General features: G+C 34.2%; 1 protein-coding gene across 2 annotated transcripts; it reads left to right on the top strand.

The window, feature by feature from the left end:
- Nucleotides 1–1569: 1569 nt before the first annotated feature.
- On the top strand, nucleotides 1570–12189 carry LOC140780058 (probable glutathione peroxidase 2). 2 transcript variants are annotated; one of them, XM_073125368.1, is made up of 7 exons: nucleotides 1570–1735; nucleotides 6654–6730; nucleotides 7889–7950; nucleotides 8069–8187; nucleotides 10729–10896; nucleotides 11002–11082; nucleotides 11972–12189. In XM_073125368.1, the coding sequence occupies exons 1-6, from the start codon at nucleotides 1598–1600 to the stop codon at nucleotides 11032–11034; spliced, it is 597 nt and encodes a 198-aa protein (XP_072981469.1). In that variant the 5' UTR covers nucleotides 1570–1597; the 3' UTR covers nucleotides 11035–11082; nucleotides 11972–12189. The 2 variants fall into 2 exon arrangements, with proteins under 2 accessions (XP_072981469.1, XP_072981468.1); XM_073125367.1 differs by lacking the exon at nucleotides 11972–12189 and having other exon boundaries at nucleotides 1571–1735; nucleotides 11002–11244.
- Nucleotides 12190–12967: the final 778 nt, after the last annotated feature.

Consider the following 12967-nt stretch of genomic DNA (forward strand, 5'->3'; position numbering starts at 1 on the left):
GATCGGGTACGGATCGGATAGTGAGTGCTCAATCCATATCCGAATTCATATTTTTAGTCCGAATACAGATATTAGACGATAGCAAAATTTAAAACCATATCCTAACTAAACGGATACGGATAATTTTCGGTCTGATCTTAAATGGATATTGATTAAATTTAAAAGAATTATAATATTTTATTTAGATATAATTAACACAAAAATATTAAGAGTTTTACAACAAATAAATTTTTGTATGTCAAATATGTAAAATTAGAGAAATTAATCTCTAAATAATATATAACGTATTATTAGTAACAATATTAATATTTACTATTTAAATAAGCAAACTAAAAACTCTAAATCATTCAAAAAAAATATGCGGTAAACAGATATCCGATATCCGTATCCTAATCCAAAAAATATATCCGACTAGTATCCGAATTCATATCCAATTTTTTTTTCAAAAACTCTATCGGTATTCGAATCCGTATTTGAATCGGATAGAAATTTTCTATCCGAATCCGATCCGAATCGGATCGGATAGCGGGTTAGATCGGAGTTAATCCGACTCGTTTTCACCCTAACTCTAATGCATGTAGCTTAATTTTTCTTTACAAGAATTAGACCTAATTTCATAGTTATGAATATAGAATCCAACCTGCCTCTCTTTTGTTATGCAATATATGACACTTCCGATAATTAGTTTTACTGCATGTACTAAAATGTTCAAAGTAATTTGGGCTCAAAATTTTTGAATGAGCAATTATTTTTGTTAATTTTTTAGTTGATATTTTATATTAATTAGTATCGAAAACTTTTTAATTATCATATTTATTACTACATTCTTCAAAATATCATAATTGCTACCAAAATTATTTTATTTTTTTAAATATTACTCTACTAGTTAAATCTCACTAATCATAATTAAAACACAATTTAGATTAAAAAACTATTTTTTCTTGCATAAATTATAACAAATGATTTAAAGCTATCGAATATTATACCCAAGACTATAGAATAACAAAATATATTTTATCTTATACTAGATAAAAATTATATTTTAGCCATTTGCACATATTTATTAATTTAGTAATAATCTATGATGGATATTTTATTAAAATTTTAATTATAATAGTAATTCTAAAAGAGTCAAAAGATTTTAGCGGCAATTATAATATTTTTTTAAAAAAATTAATGGTGATCATGATATTTTTGAAGTTTTTTGGTGGTAATTGTGTAAGAATAAAACCTTTTTAGTTATTTATTTTTAATTTACAAAAATAAAATTGAGGACCAAAACTCAAGCCATTGATGGGAAGTGGGAAGATGGTTGCACCTAACAATGCCTTGTTTATGACATGAGTATTAATGTCGTTAGCTAATTACGGTTAAGCCCTTGATTTATATAAATTAGACATTTGTTGATAAATATTCTATTTTAGCTATTTTCATGTGTTTGTTAACTTTGACGATAAAATCTATTATGAATATATTTTGAGAAAAAATATAATGGCAGTTATGATATTTTGAGAGTTCTCGGTGGCCATTATGTTAAAAGAAAAACAACTTGTGAAGCCCCGTCGTCTCCTCCGTTCGGTTCTTCTTCGTACTAAAAATGTCCACAGCACAGACCTGGTCCTTCGCCGTTTTGTTTCTGGGCTTCGGTCTCCTCTTCTTGTATCGCAGCCCATATCCATCTCCTCCAGCGATGGCAGAAGAGATGCCCGAGTCCATCTACGACATCACTGTTAAGGTAATGGGCTCTTCTTCTACTCATTCATGGTCGATTTCTACTCTTCAGAGCTCGTATCATGGTTATGGTTCTTCTCCTCAGCGTTGCGTGCTGGAAACTCTAAAGATGACAACTTGCGCATGCCCATGTCCATGGGAGAATGTTTCTCGTTAATTTTAGCAAATTTGTTTACTTTTTTTTTGTCGGGAAAAAAAAGTAATTTTGAACTTGTTTGCCTTTTCTTGACTATTTTTTGATCTTATTTTAGGCCTAAATTCATTTCACCCAATAGTTTTAATTTTGTGTCATTTTAACATCCTGAAACAAAAAATCGAGCGCGCGTCTTTTTCCCTCCCTCTTCTTTTTTTTCCTTTTCCTTCTTTCCTTCCCTCCCTCCCCGCAGCCGTTTCCCCCTTTAGCTCCTCGCCGCGCCAAAGCGTCGCCGGAGCTTGCCGTCGCCGCCGAGATGGTTGCCGGTGAGTCCTGTCCCATACTGTGAAGTTAATTTTACTTTAATTTAGTCTCGTGGTGTTTTCCCCTCACTTCTTCCTCTTTCGGTCTCGTCGATCGATCAGCTGGCCGGCGACCCTGAGACACCGCTGCGCAGGTCGTAAGAACTTCACCTCGTGAAGTTCTCATGGTTGGGGCCCTTTGTGGGCTCTTCTCGCCTTTGGGAGAGGCCACTCCGTCGGCTTCCATGGGTGAATCCGGTCACTGCCGATGCCATCTCCTCGCCTCGTCCAGTCAAAAGCTTTCCTTTTCGCGATACGAAGCTCTCGGTGCCATCCTTTGGTGCCCTCATGGCTGGGTTCGTTGGGTGACTCATTTCCTTGCCACCGATCATAGTGTAGGGGCTTGATCCCCGTTGGCTACCTCGGCCTGCCTTGCACCACCTCTTGTAGGCTGTGTGCGTCATGTGGGTGGGTTTGGTGTGGTGGGTGGGAGTGTTGGTGGCGGAGATCGCCAATGACCCCCCTCTTGTCATGGAGCCCTCCTTGCCGAGACAACTCCTTGCTCGGCCTCCAACCGGCAGCCACCTTTTTTCTCTTGGTTGGTTTTCTATAGACTTGATCAAATGGCCCAGCTCGCTCGTGCCCGACTCGGCCCGGTTTGGATCGGGCTAATCTCTGCTCAGACCCGGTTTACGCCTGGCCCAGTCCGGCCCGAGCCCGAATTACCCATCGACGGCATAAGCCAACCCTTTGCCCGCCTGAACCGGCCTGGAAGTCCGCTCATTTGGCCCGCAACTAGGCCCACCCATTCTGCTATGGTAGCCCGCCTGTCTACTATAGTACTTTGCCCGTTCTGCTACAGTAATTTATTGTTCTGCTAGTAAAAACATTTTGGTATTGTACCGTTTTGCATTATTTTAAGCACACTTTTAAAATTTTTTAATTTTTTTAATTATTTTTTAAATAGAGGAACATAAATATTTTTTTAAAAAATAAGCTAATAGTAAAAAAAATTTAAAATAGCTAAAATGTGGGTTGAGCCGAGTGATTGGTGGGTCAGGTCGGCTCGATCCGACCGGCTAGCCCGATCTCTCATGGGCCGACGGACAGTAACGGGCTAGACTATTCTAGCCCGGCTCGGCCTGCCCGATGATCATGTCTAGTCTTCTATCAAGTGAGAGGAGGGATGTGATGAGGTGAGGTGTGTGGAGTTAGGCTACCTAGCCTAGCTTGGGCTCGGTTGGGCTGTGGGCAGCCCAAATCGAGTGGAGGCCTTGGGCTACGAGCGATTCAAACTGAGTGGGGGTTGGGCCTTGGGAAGCCCAACCCAACTGTGTGGTTTAGGCCTTAAGCAGCCTAACCTAAGTGGTGGGTTTGGACTGTTGGCAATCTAGCTCAAGTTTATGGAGTAGCTTGGCCCAAGTGGCTTTATTAGATAATTTGGGCTTCAGGTCCAAGCTTAGTGGGTCAAGTTGGTGGTATTTGAGTTGGTTATAGTCTTGCTTATTTCTTTAGGTATTGGGCTGGCCCAAATAAATAGATTGCTTTTATTTGTTTTAATGCATTTTTAAATTATGTCTATTTATCTGTGTCAACGTGAAATGTAATTAATTATTTGAGAGGGTCACTTGCAAGTCACAATAATTATTGTAAATTAATTTTATTGAATTAGACTGTGGTCTAAAAGTGCCATTACAACTAACTTATAATAGAAAATTAGCTCTAATTGGGATTTAGCGTGGTTGATTACAATTTGGTTAAATTAATTTCAGCAAATGAGTTATTGATCTGATGATATATGTATTAATTGCTCATGTCGGATAATTACTATAGGAAAACTATATTAAGCAAATTATCTTATTTAACGAAGCGGATTAATCTTGCCTATGTAATTTACCTTAAATAGATAATAAATGATAATTCAAAGTAAATTATTTTAAATTACTTTTAATAATGTGTTAGGCGTAGGTATATGCTAGCTCTACCTAATTAATAAATATATGAATCTATAGATAGACCTACCTAAACCTGTAGTGAATGTCAGTAGGAGTATTTATTTAATTATTATAAGGAATATGGTGCTTATAAATTTTATTCACGAGGTGGACTCTCTACCATGCAAGGATGATCCGTGGCCAGTAGCGATAGTATTAAGAAAGTGATATTAAGCAAGTAAAACGTTTATAATCTAGAAGTAATGTAAAAAATGCAATGCCTTACCTTATAATATCATCGCATTTATATTATGCATGTGCATATGCTTCCTTACTGTTAGTAATACATATCGTGCATGTTAATTTTATTTGATGTTAAGTAAGATTATGCGTATTATTGATTTTTATTCATATCTCGTGGGCATGATTATGTGTGATAGCACGTAATGCATGATAATGGTATGTATTTCATTATGCTTGTTGTGCTGTATAATATCATGCTACTTGCATATGTGCACGACGATAAATGAAGTTATTTCTATGCCTCAACAATAATCGACACCTCCCTAATCAGGGTTAGAGCTGGGGATATTATTATACTTATATAATATGACCCATGCTTGAGATCTCAGTCTATCGATCACACACAATCATACAGCTATTTTGTCAGGTGATGAGAGATTTACTATTAATTGATAAGAGTCAAACTTTTTATAGTATTTAAGTTAGAAAGCGAAAGGTAGGATGACATAGGCCTAGCGGTACCCAATGACTTAGGATGAGGGTGTCCGTAAGTAACAGCTTATAATTTCTGCATGGTGGTGCAATGATGTGGAGCCAAGAGTTCGGATAGTAGTATCGATGTGCAATACTGACTTATGTTATGAGCTTACAACTAAGTCCCTTAGTCTGCGATGGCAGACAATTAGTTATACTGTTCACCGGGTAAGAAGCCGATGAGTTACCGTTAAGATTTACCCTATCTTGTGGGTATTGTGTGGTCGAGTATGGGTATTAATGTGGCTTACGGACATAGCTCTGTATGAGCATGAGTTACAAATTTGATAGTTTAAGGTGATGTATAACATATAGTCTAGTGTTGATATGGCCTACGGGTGGAGCTCGATGTGAGCTCGAGTTTGAGGACTTGATAGTCCGGGTTAACGCATGTTATGTTATTGATTGCTAATGCATATGCACATTAAATAAACACTATGAGTATGTGGTACTGATGCATTGATTTGATTATGATTTGTATGTTTGTAATTACCTATTATTGCATCTTTATTTACACTTGTAGACTATAAAAGTAGATAATTGCTAGATTTTTTATTACTATCACTTGGTGGAAATATTTTCAGATTTGTAGATGACTCTAAGCTCGTGGAGGATTTGGCAAGACTAAATTATAATTTTTATTTGTTTATTTTCTTTCATGTAAATTAAGCTAGATGACTTGTAACCCTTGCGTGGGCAATTGTATCTATCTATGATTATGTATTTTGAGGCTTATTTTGGCCTATGATATTATATGCTTCTTTTTGTTTTGTATTATTTGTGAAACTGAGTCTTTCTCTTGTTTATTATATTCAAACATTGACCAATATACTACGTGGAAATCGTGTGGGTTTCATCCACATGAGCGGCATGTGTATTTGGTAGGGGGGTGTTATAATTATTTTTTCTATTATATTTAACTAATTCATAGGTCGAATTTGAAGATATTCACTAGATTCAAAGTTATATATGATTGAATAAGCTTTCCAGCTTGTAAAATAATATCAATCGAAGTTCAAGTAACAAATATATCAAACATACGTATATTTTTGTTATATTTTTATCATTTGAAATCCGATTGGTATTATTTTATATGAGTTGAAAAGCTTATCCAATTATTTTTAACTTTGTCTCAATCTAGTATCTTTAAAATCAGGCTGTAGATTAATCAAATATGATGGAAAGAATATCGATTTTAGTGTAAATACAACCATAAAGGGGGGTAAGGTGATACAAATAAAATTATAAAAGAATGAAATGAATTTAGGCATAACCACAGAGGGTAAAATATAATTTTTCATTAATTAATATGTATGGTGATTCATACTGGTAATATGGATTCATTTTTGGTTGAATTTGATTCGATTTTATGTTTTTGTTTGATTTTTTTTTTTTTGAACTTTGTGTAATGTCTACCCCAAAGGTGACAACTAGGGAATGCCTATGTCTAAGAAAATTAACTTTGTCACCTATTTGTGTCAATTACCTTTCTGGGTTCAAATAATTGTTTTTGCCATGAAAATAATGAGGTTAATTGCACATTTCTCCTGGTCGTTTGAAGATTTGTTTTTTACTTAATTTTCAAACTCTGCTACACTCCGCATCTTTTAAGAGAGATTGATTAAAATATGGTCGATTAAGTGGTGTTATTATATATTTGGTTGACATTTCTGCTGATAGTGGATTCTTTTTATTTTCTTGGATGCACTATTGTCTCTTATATCATTGCTTGTTTTTTATTCATTTCTTCTTTTCACCATTGGGATCATGTAGCAGGATATAGAAGGAGAAGATGTGAGCCTGAGCACATACAGTGGAAAGGTCCTTCTCATTGTCAATGTTGCTTCAAAATGGTACTAATAGAAATATAGAAACAAATCTTGTTTTTTTTTTCTGCTCTGGGGTTTTACCATATCTGCTATGTCCCTATATCTTCTGATGTGCATGCAAAAAGACCTTCAGTTAGAATAAGAATAAAGCCTTACTCACAAACTCTCAACAAACATTTTATAAAACATGATGATGTGTCATCATCTTGTTATTGAATTATCGATTATGATGGTTTTATGTAGAGAGAAAAATTAAGGGTTAATTAGATGACGCATCATCACTTTTTGTAAAATGTTTGTACAGTGTTGCAAGCATAGCAATGTTCTTGGAATAATTTGCTGAATGATTCTATAGTTATGAGACTTGTCTGTCTTCAATCTTCATGATTGACCGTATTTTAATTGTGACCTATTCTTAGATTGCAATGACTTGATGTAGACATGTAGTTAGTGATAACCAGTTCAAATTCCTACAAATATCTTAATGGCTGCTGCACTTATTTTCCTGCTCAGCAATGAATTATAGATGGCTTATGGTTTGGGAGATCCTGCCTAATAGGAATTATTAGATGATGATTATTTTCCTGAACACTGACCCTGGAGAGAGCTTGCAGAAATAGCTTCTTTTCTATGTACTGATATTGTCTTTGTTTCTGGAAAGCTTTTTCTTGAGAAGAACTGTTCATTGAAGATTATTTTCCAGTGCTTGTTGGGTTTTGATAACTGCAATTTGGCATGCCGGATATATAAAAAATCTCATAATACAGTTAAGATTCCATATTACAGAATCATATGTGGAAATAAATTTTTATCAGTTCAGTTTACAATATTAAAGAACTAGGGGCAACACCCGTTTTCAATCATTTGGCAAGTTTTCATCCTGTAAATTTTGATCGTCTATTTCTATACTCCCAATGTCTAACTGATTTGTTGTGTTACATTACTCTCTATATATGTGGTCTATTTTTTGTGTGAAATACCAAAATTGCAGCATCAGAAGTGACTTTATACATTTCAGACATTAATTGCTCTTTATAGCCATTACTTCTTGGGAAGATATATTTTTCTTAAGCAGCTGTTCTAGTTATAACCTGAAAATAGTTTGTCTCAGATCTGTAGAATTTTTCGGTATGTCTCATATAGATTGATAATTTATATATGTTATGTATCACATCTATGCAGTGGATTGACTAATTCCAACTATAAGGAGATGAATGTGCTGTATGAGAAGTACAAAAGTAAAGGTCCGCCCATTGTTCCTGTTCTCAAGACCTGCCGTTGAATCAATTATCCTAGATAAGGCCATTCAAAATTCTATTGGGCATTAATTAATTTCTTTGCTGTTGTGCTTGTTCTTTGAAGGATTTGAGATACTGGCATTTCCCTGCAACCAGTTCGGTAGTCAAGAACCGGGGAGCAATGAGGAGATTCAGGAGACAGTCTGCACAAGGTTTAAAGCTGAGTTCCCCATATTTAATAAGGTAATTGCAAAGAAAAGAAAGCCCGATAGCAATGATTTTTGTGCCAGTGGGTGTGCCAGCTCTGAACGCCTATTGGCACACCTCTAATTGCTTTTTGTGATCTTTATACATATTTTTTGTTTGAATATATGTATTAAAGTCTATATTAGAGTCATTTATCTGTAGATAATATTGTAAATGACTTATTTTGTTGCATATATAGCATGGTTTCAAGTTTCGGCCTATTCCGATCCATGGTGACTGGTTTCGGCCAGGTATCGGCCAATCAAGCCCGATACGAGCTCTCCCTCTCTCTTCTCTCTCTAATTTATTTTTTCATTTCTTCTCTCACCAGTGCCTCATCTCTCTCATTTCTCTCTACTCTCTCCCTCTGGTGTTTCCCTCTCTCTTCTTCTTCCTCTCTTTCTTTTCTCCACTCTATCTTGTCTCTCTCTCTCCTTCAATCTCTGTTATTGCAGTAGAAAATCTGTTGCAGTAACAAAGAGTGAGATAAAGAGACGAGAGAGAGAGAAAGGGAGGAAGGGATTGAGAGGGAAAGAGAAGGGAGAGAGAAGAAATGAAAAAAATAGAGGAAAAAATTACCTTGAGACTATAAGAGAGGGAGGAAGAGAGAAAGATGAGGGAGAGAAAAGAAATAAAAAAAATAAAATTTGCCTTGTGGCAATAAGAGAGAGAAGGTAGAGAGAAGAAATAAAAGAAAATTAAAAAAAATTGCCGTGAGAAAGAGAGGAAAAGAGAGAAGGGAAAGCCAACTCAGTATTTATTAAAGTTTTGAATAAGTTAATATAATTTTTAGGTTTAGACTTCATATGTGAATAATTATTATTTTCTTATTATTTTTCTAAATTTTTAGAAATTTTTCCGTATTTTTAAATAATATTTAGAATTTATATGATTAAAAAATGGTTTGATTCAATACGGGCGGCCGATACAGTCGATATGACCGATACTGTCGACATGTATCCTTTTTTTAAATGGCCGATCCCGATTCCGATACCGAATTTTAGAATCTTGATACATAGCAATAGTCAAATTACAAGCATGATTCAACACAACATATTTATTAATTGACAATATTTAAGTAATTAAAAATCAAAACCTAGTTAGTAAAATAACAAGAAGGATCTTAGATCATTTGTTAGTACAAGAAATAACTTGAAAATATTGTGTCAAATACTGTTGATAATCCTCAAAACTCATCCATTGATAGTATTTTTTTTTTCTAAGTTCTAACGCCTTATATTTCTCATGAGGTGATAATGATATTGAACATGCACATGACTTTATAATTTTCGTAATTTTTTCAAATTAAATGAATTTCATATTTTGTGAGTAGAATTTTTTTGGTGAAAATAGTATTATCAATTAATTTTTTGGGGAAAATAGTCTTATCGATTAATTTTCAATTATGATAATTTTAGGTAAAAATTATAAAAGTTGGTGTCAAATTGACTCATGGAGTTAATCTAACATCCTCCTACTTTAAGTTTGACTCAATTTGAATAAATTTGACATATTAATTTTAAATTTTATGAAATTTAGGACAAAAATTAGGGGAAATCAAATTTTCCCTTTAATTCCTACATTCTAAAAAATAATTTCATAGATCTAGCACCATGCAAAAGACTTTTATAAATGATAGTCTAGCAAAATTAAGTGAGATCAATCATTTGTATACCTCAAATTAATTTGTAAAGTGTAGAACAAAGAAATAAGAGAATGAAATATTTTTTTTACCTTTTGATGGGATTTAAGAAGAAATCTTAAACCCCTCTTAAATCTCCTCTCTTTCTCTAATTTCTACTTTTTCTCTTTGGGAAAGTGGTTGTCAAAGAGACCTATTTGACTTGCCCTTAACGGGTTTTAGGCAACACCCATTTTGTGTCACCCGATACCCTACCCATGTCGGTCAGCATGGCCCAGCACAGGGTTGTGCCAGCAAGACACCTTATGCCGTATGCTGGTATACTACAGACATGACCATCCCTGGTTGAACTTGGAGCCTCTTCTAGGTCCCTACTATATTCTTTTTTCACAATTCCATATCATATTTTTCCTAATACATTATGGATGTCATTAAGCAATAATGTGAGTTTTCGTGATGATAAGTCATCTTTACCTTTACAGAGAAAGCTCTAATTTACAAGTAGATGCTGAAAGGTACTTACTTTCTCTAAAAGCTCATTCTTTGTTTATCAAAGTATCTGTTAAGTTCTCTTTTTAGTTTTTATATTAGTAACTAAAATGAAGTTATTTCTCTTTGTTAGTATAATTATCATGTGATTATTCAAATGAATTGAAGGTAAGGTTTGACAGCAGAGATTGGTTGAGACCTAGGTCATGAATGATGTGTAGTAAGAGCAAATTGAACATATTTGAAATTTGAATATCTTTACATTTAAATTTCACATTTTTACCTTTAATATATTAGATCATATATTGCATATACATATACATTCCAGCGATTTACAGCCAGCTCTTGGTTCTTGAGCAACCTCCACCTTAGAATTACTTGGAAACCTCACATATATTTATTCCCAGATTGACGTGAACGGGAAGGACACTGCACCACTCTACAAGTTCTTAAAATCACAGAAAGGTGGATTTCTAGTTGATGGCATCAAGTGGAACTTCACCAAGTTTCTCGTTGACAAAAATGGGAAGGTTATAGAGAGATATGCGCCAACAACATCTCCCTTGAAAATAGAGGTATATTTCTACCGATAGCGTGATTTTATCTCTGGGAAAGTAGAAAGATATTATTTATCTACGTTGATGTCATGCTTACTGTCATTGTTCGTTCTCTTCATGCAGAAGGATATTCAGAAACTGGTGGAAGCTTCATGATTTAAAACTTGGTATTCTGAAGGATTTAATTATGTAACTTGTTTAAAGGTATGTCTATTAGTCTTAATAAAGGGTTACCTTGTTATAGACTGTCCTCCCTGTTGCAAAATGCATCAATTTGCAGATGTGCCTTCTAGTATAGAATTTGACATTCTCAGATATTCTCGGAACTTAAAAATGAATATATGGAATGTGGTACTATTAGATTCAGCCGATAATTGTGCATGAGATAAGATGTTATGATCTCTTGCATTTAGGAAGCCTTTGGTGCAGTATACATCTGATTTTTTGCAGAATCATACCGAAACAACAAATGAATTATAAGTTGCTACTTTGATAAGACTCAATCTTAAATTGCTCAACTTGCAATTTTTATAGTCAAGAAAGCAATTTGATCTTAATTTAATCTGGCTCTTCAAAGTGGTGAATGTATATAACAATTGGTGACATTGCAAAATCCATGTGTTGAAACTCTGTCCCTTATAAGTTTTGTTGCAGACTTGCTGTAACAGATGAATGAATTCCTAACTGATGTATCTCTGGTCAGCTATGAGAATTGTGTATCTTCTAGTCTGAGTCAACTGTCAGTTGATCAGATAAGAATACACTAGAAATGAGAAACTTATATAAACATTGAAACAACCTAGGATCAGTAAAAGAAAATGAGTTTTACTGTTTCTAGCCAACCCTTGGATTAATTTTCACATATTCAAGATTAGAGTTCAATCCTTTTTTTCTGGGTCATGGACTTTATCTTCCTGTGTAGTTTGGCATTGTCTCAAGCTCAAGTTTAGTGTAGGTTTCATGCCAATTGAAAAATAATAGAAATTTTACAGATAACCTACCTGCCAGTATGAAGAAATTTCATCAAAATGCTTGGTGTGGCTGTTATTTGATATTCCATTCTCATCATGGATTGATTCATTTATTTAAGCAGATGGAGGATTTTAGCTCAACTACTAGATTCAGATGGTGTTATTGAGCAAAGAAGTCAAAAGGAGTTTAAAGTGGTTGTACTTTTTGGATACTTATTTAATCTGAGGTGATGTTGATTGGATCTTAATATCACAACAAACTAACTATTCATCAGCAGAGCAAGTCAAAGGTAGGACAACTTTTCACTTTGGTGGATTCATCAAATCAATCTGTGACACTAAAATTATATATAATGTCTACATTACTCGTAGTGAGCATTGACTATATTTGGTCTGTCTCTCAAATTGGCATTTAGCTCTACATCAAATTGCTACTTTAAATTACAAATAACAACCCTCCATTTTGGCTATATTATAAGTAAAGCCCCCCTCTTTCCATCATTTACAAATTAATCTCTCACTTCATCAAAAGAGAGGGAAAAAAAAGAATACCAAAGCCATACCTGAGTTAAGTTTAACTTAACAAGCACTTAGTGGGATGAAATGATAAGTACAACATTTCATCCATTTCAAATTATATTTTTGTATTTCCTAAATTACTCTCAGCTTTTTTCTCTGATATGATATTTGAGATCAAACCAAAATAGTTTGAATTCATTGATTTTATGGGATTGGATGCCATTTTAGTATTTTGGAGGCTTGATTTGATCCTAATATGTCGATAATCATTGTTTTAGAGGCTTTATTTGGTTAAGTAACCTAATGGTTTGGTTATATTATATCTGCCTGTCAAACAGGCTGTGGCTTAATATTCTTTAGCAATATCTGTTTGTAAATAATAAAAAGAGAGGCCTTTATTTATAACATAGTCACAAGGTTAGGTGTTATTTGTATTTTGTATATCATTTGAATTTCATATATCAATATATCATAACATAATTATGGATTGTTTAGTTTCATGTGTTCCAATAAGAAATCAAAGTAAATAAAAGTTTTGACATCCACTTAATTGAAGTGGATATCAAGATATGGCATGTGAGCTCATTCTAGCACTTGAA

Source organism: Typha angustifolia, chromosome 3, assembly GCF_048772165.1.
Source record: "Typha angustifolia cultivar Huaian chromosome 3, ASM4877216v1, whole genome shotgun sequence".
In the NCBI taxonomy this organism is placed as follows: Eukaryota; Viridiplantae; Streptophyta; class Magnoliopsida; order Poales; family Typhaceae; genus Typha; species Typha angustifolia.

Excerpts from the sequence above, each read along its gene's own strand:
- LOC140780058 (XM_073125368.1), top strand. The coding sequence starts at position 1,598 with ATGTCCACAGCACAGACCTGGTCCTTCGCCGTTTTGTTTCTGGGCTTC. Across the intron at positions 1,736-6,653 it reads TCTACGACATCACTGTTAAG|GATATAGAAGGAGAAGATGT; the intron begins GTAATGGGCTCT and ends ATCATGTAGCAG. Across the intron at positions 7,951-8,068 it reads TGAGAAGTACAAAAGTAAAG|GATTTGAGATACTGGCATTT; the intron begins GTCCGCCCATTG and ends TGTTCTTTGAAG.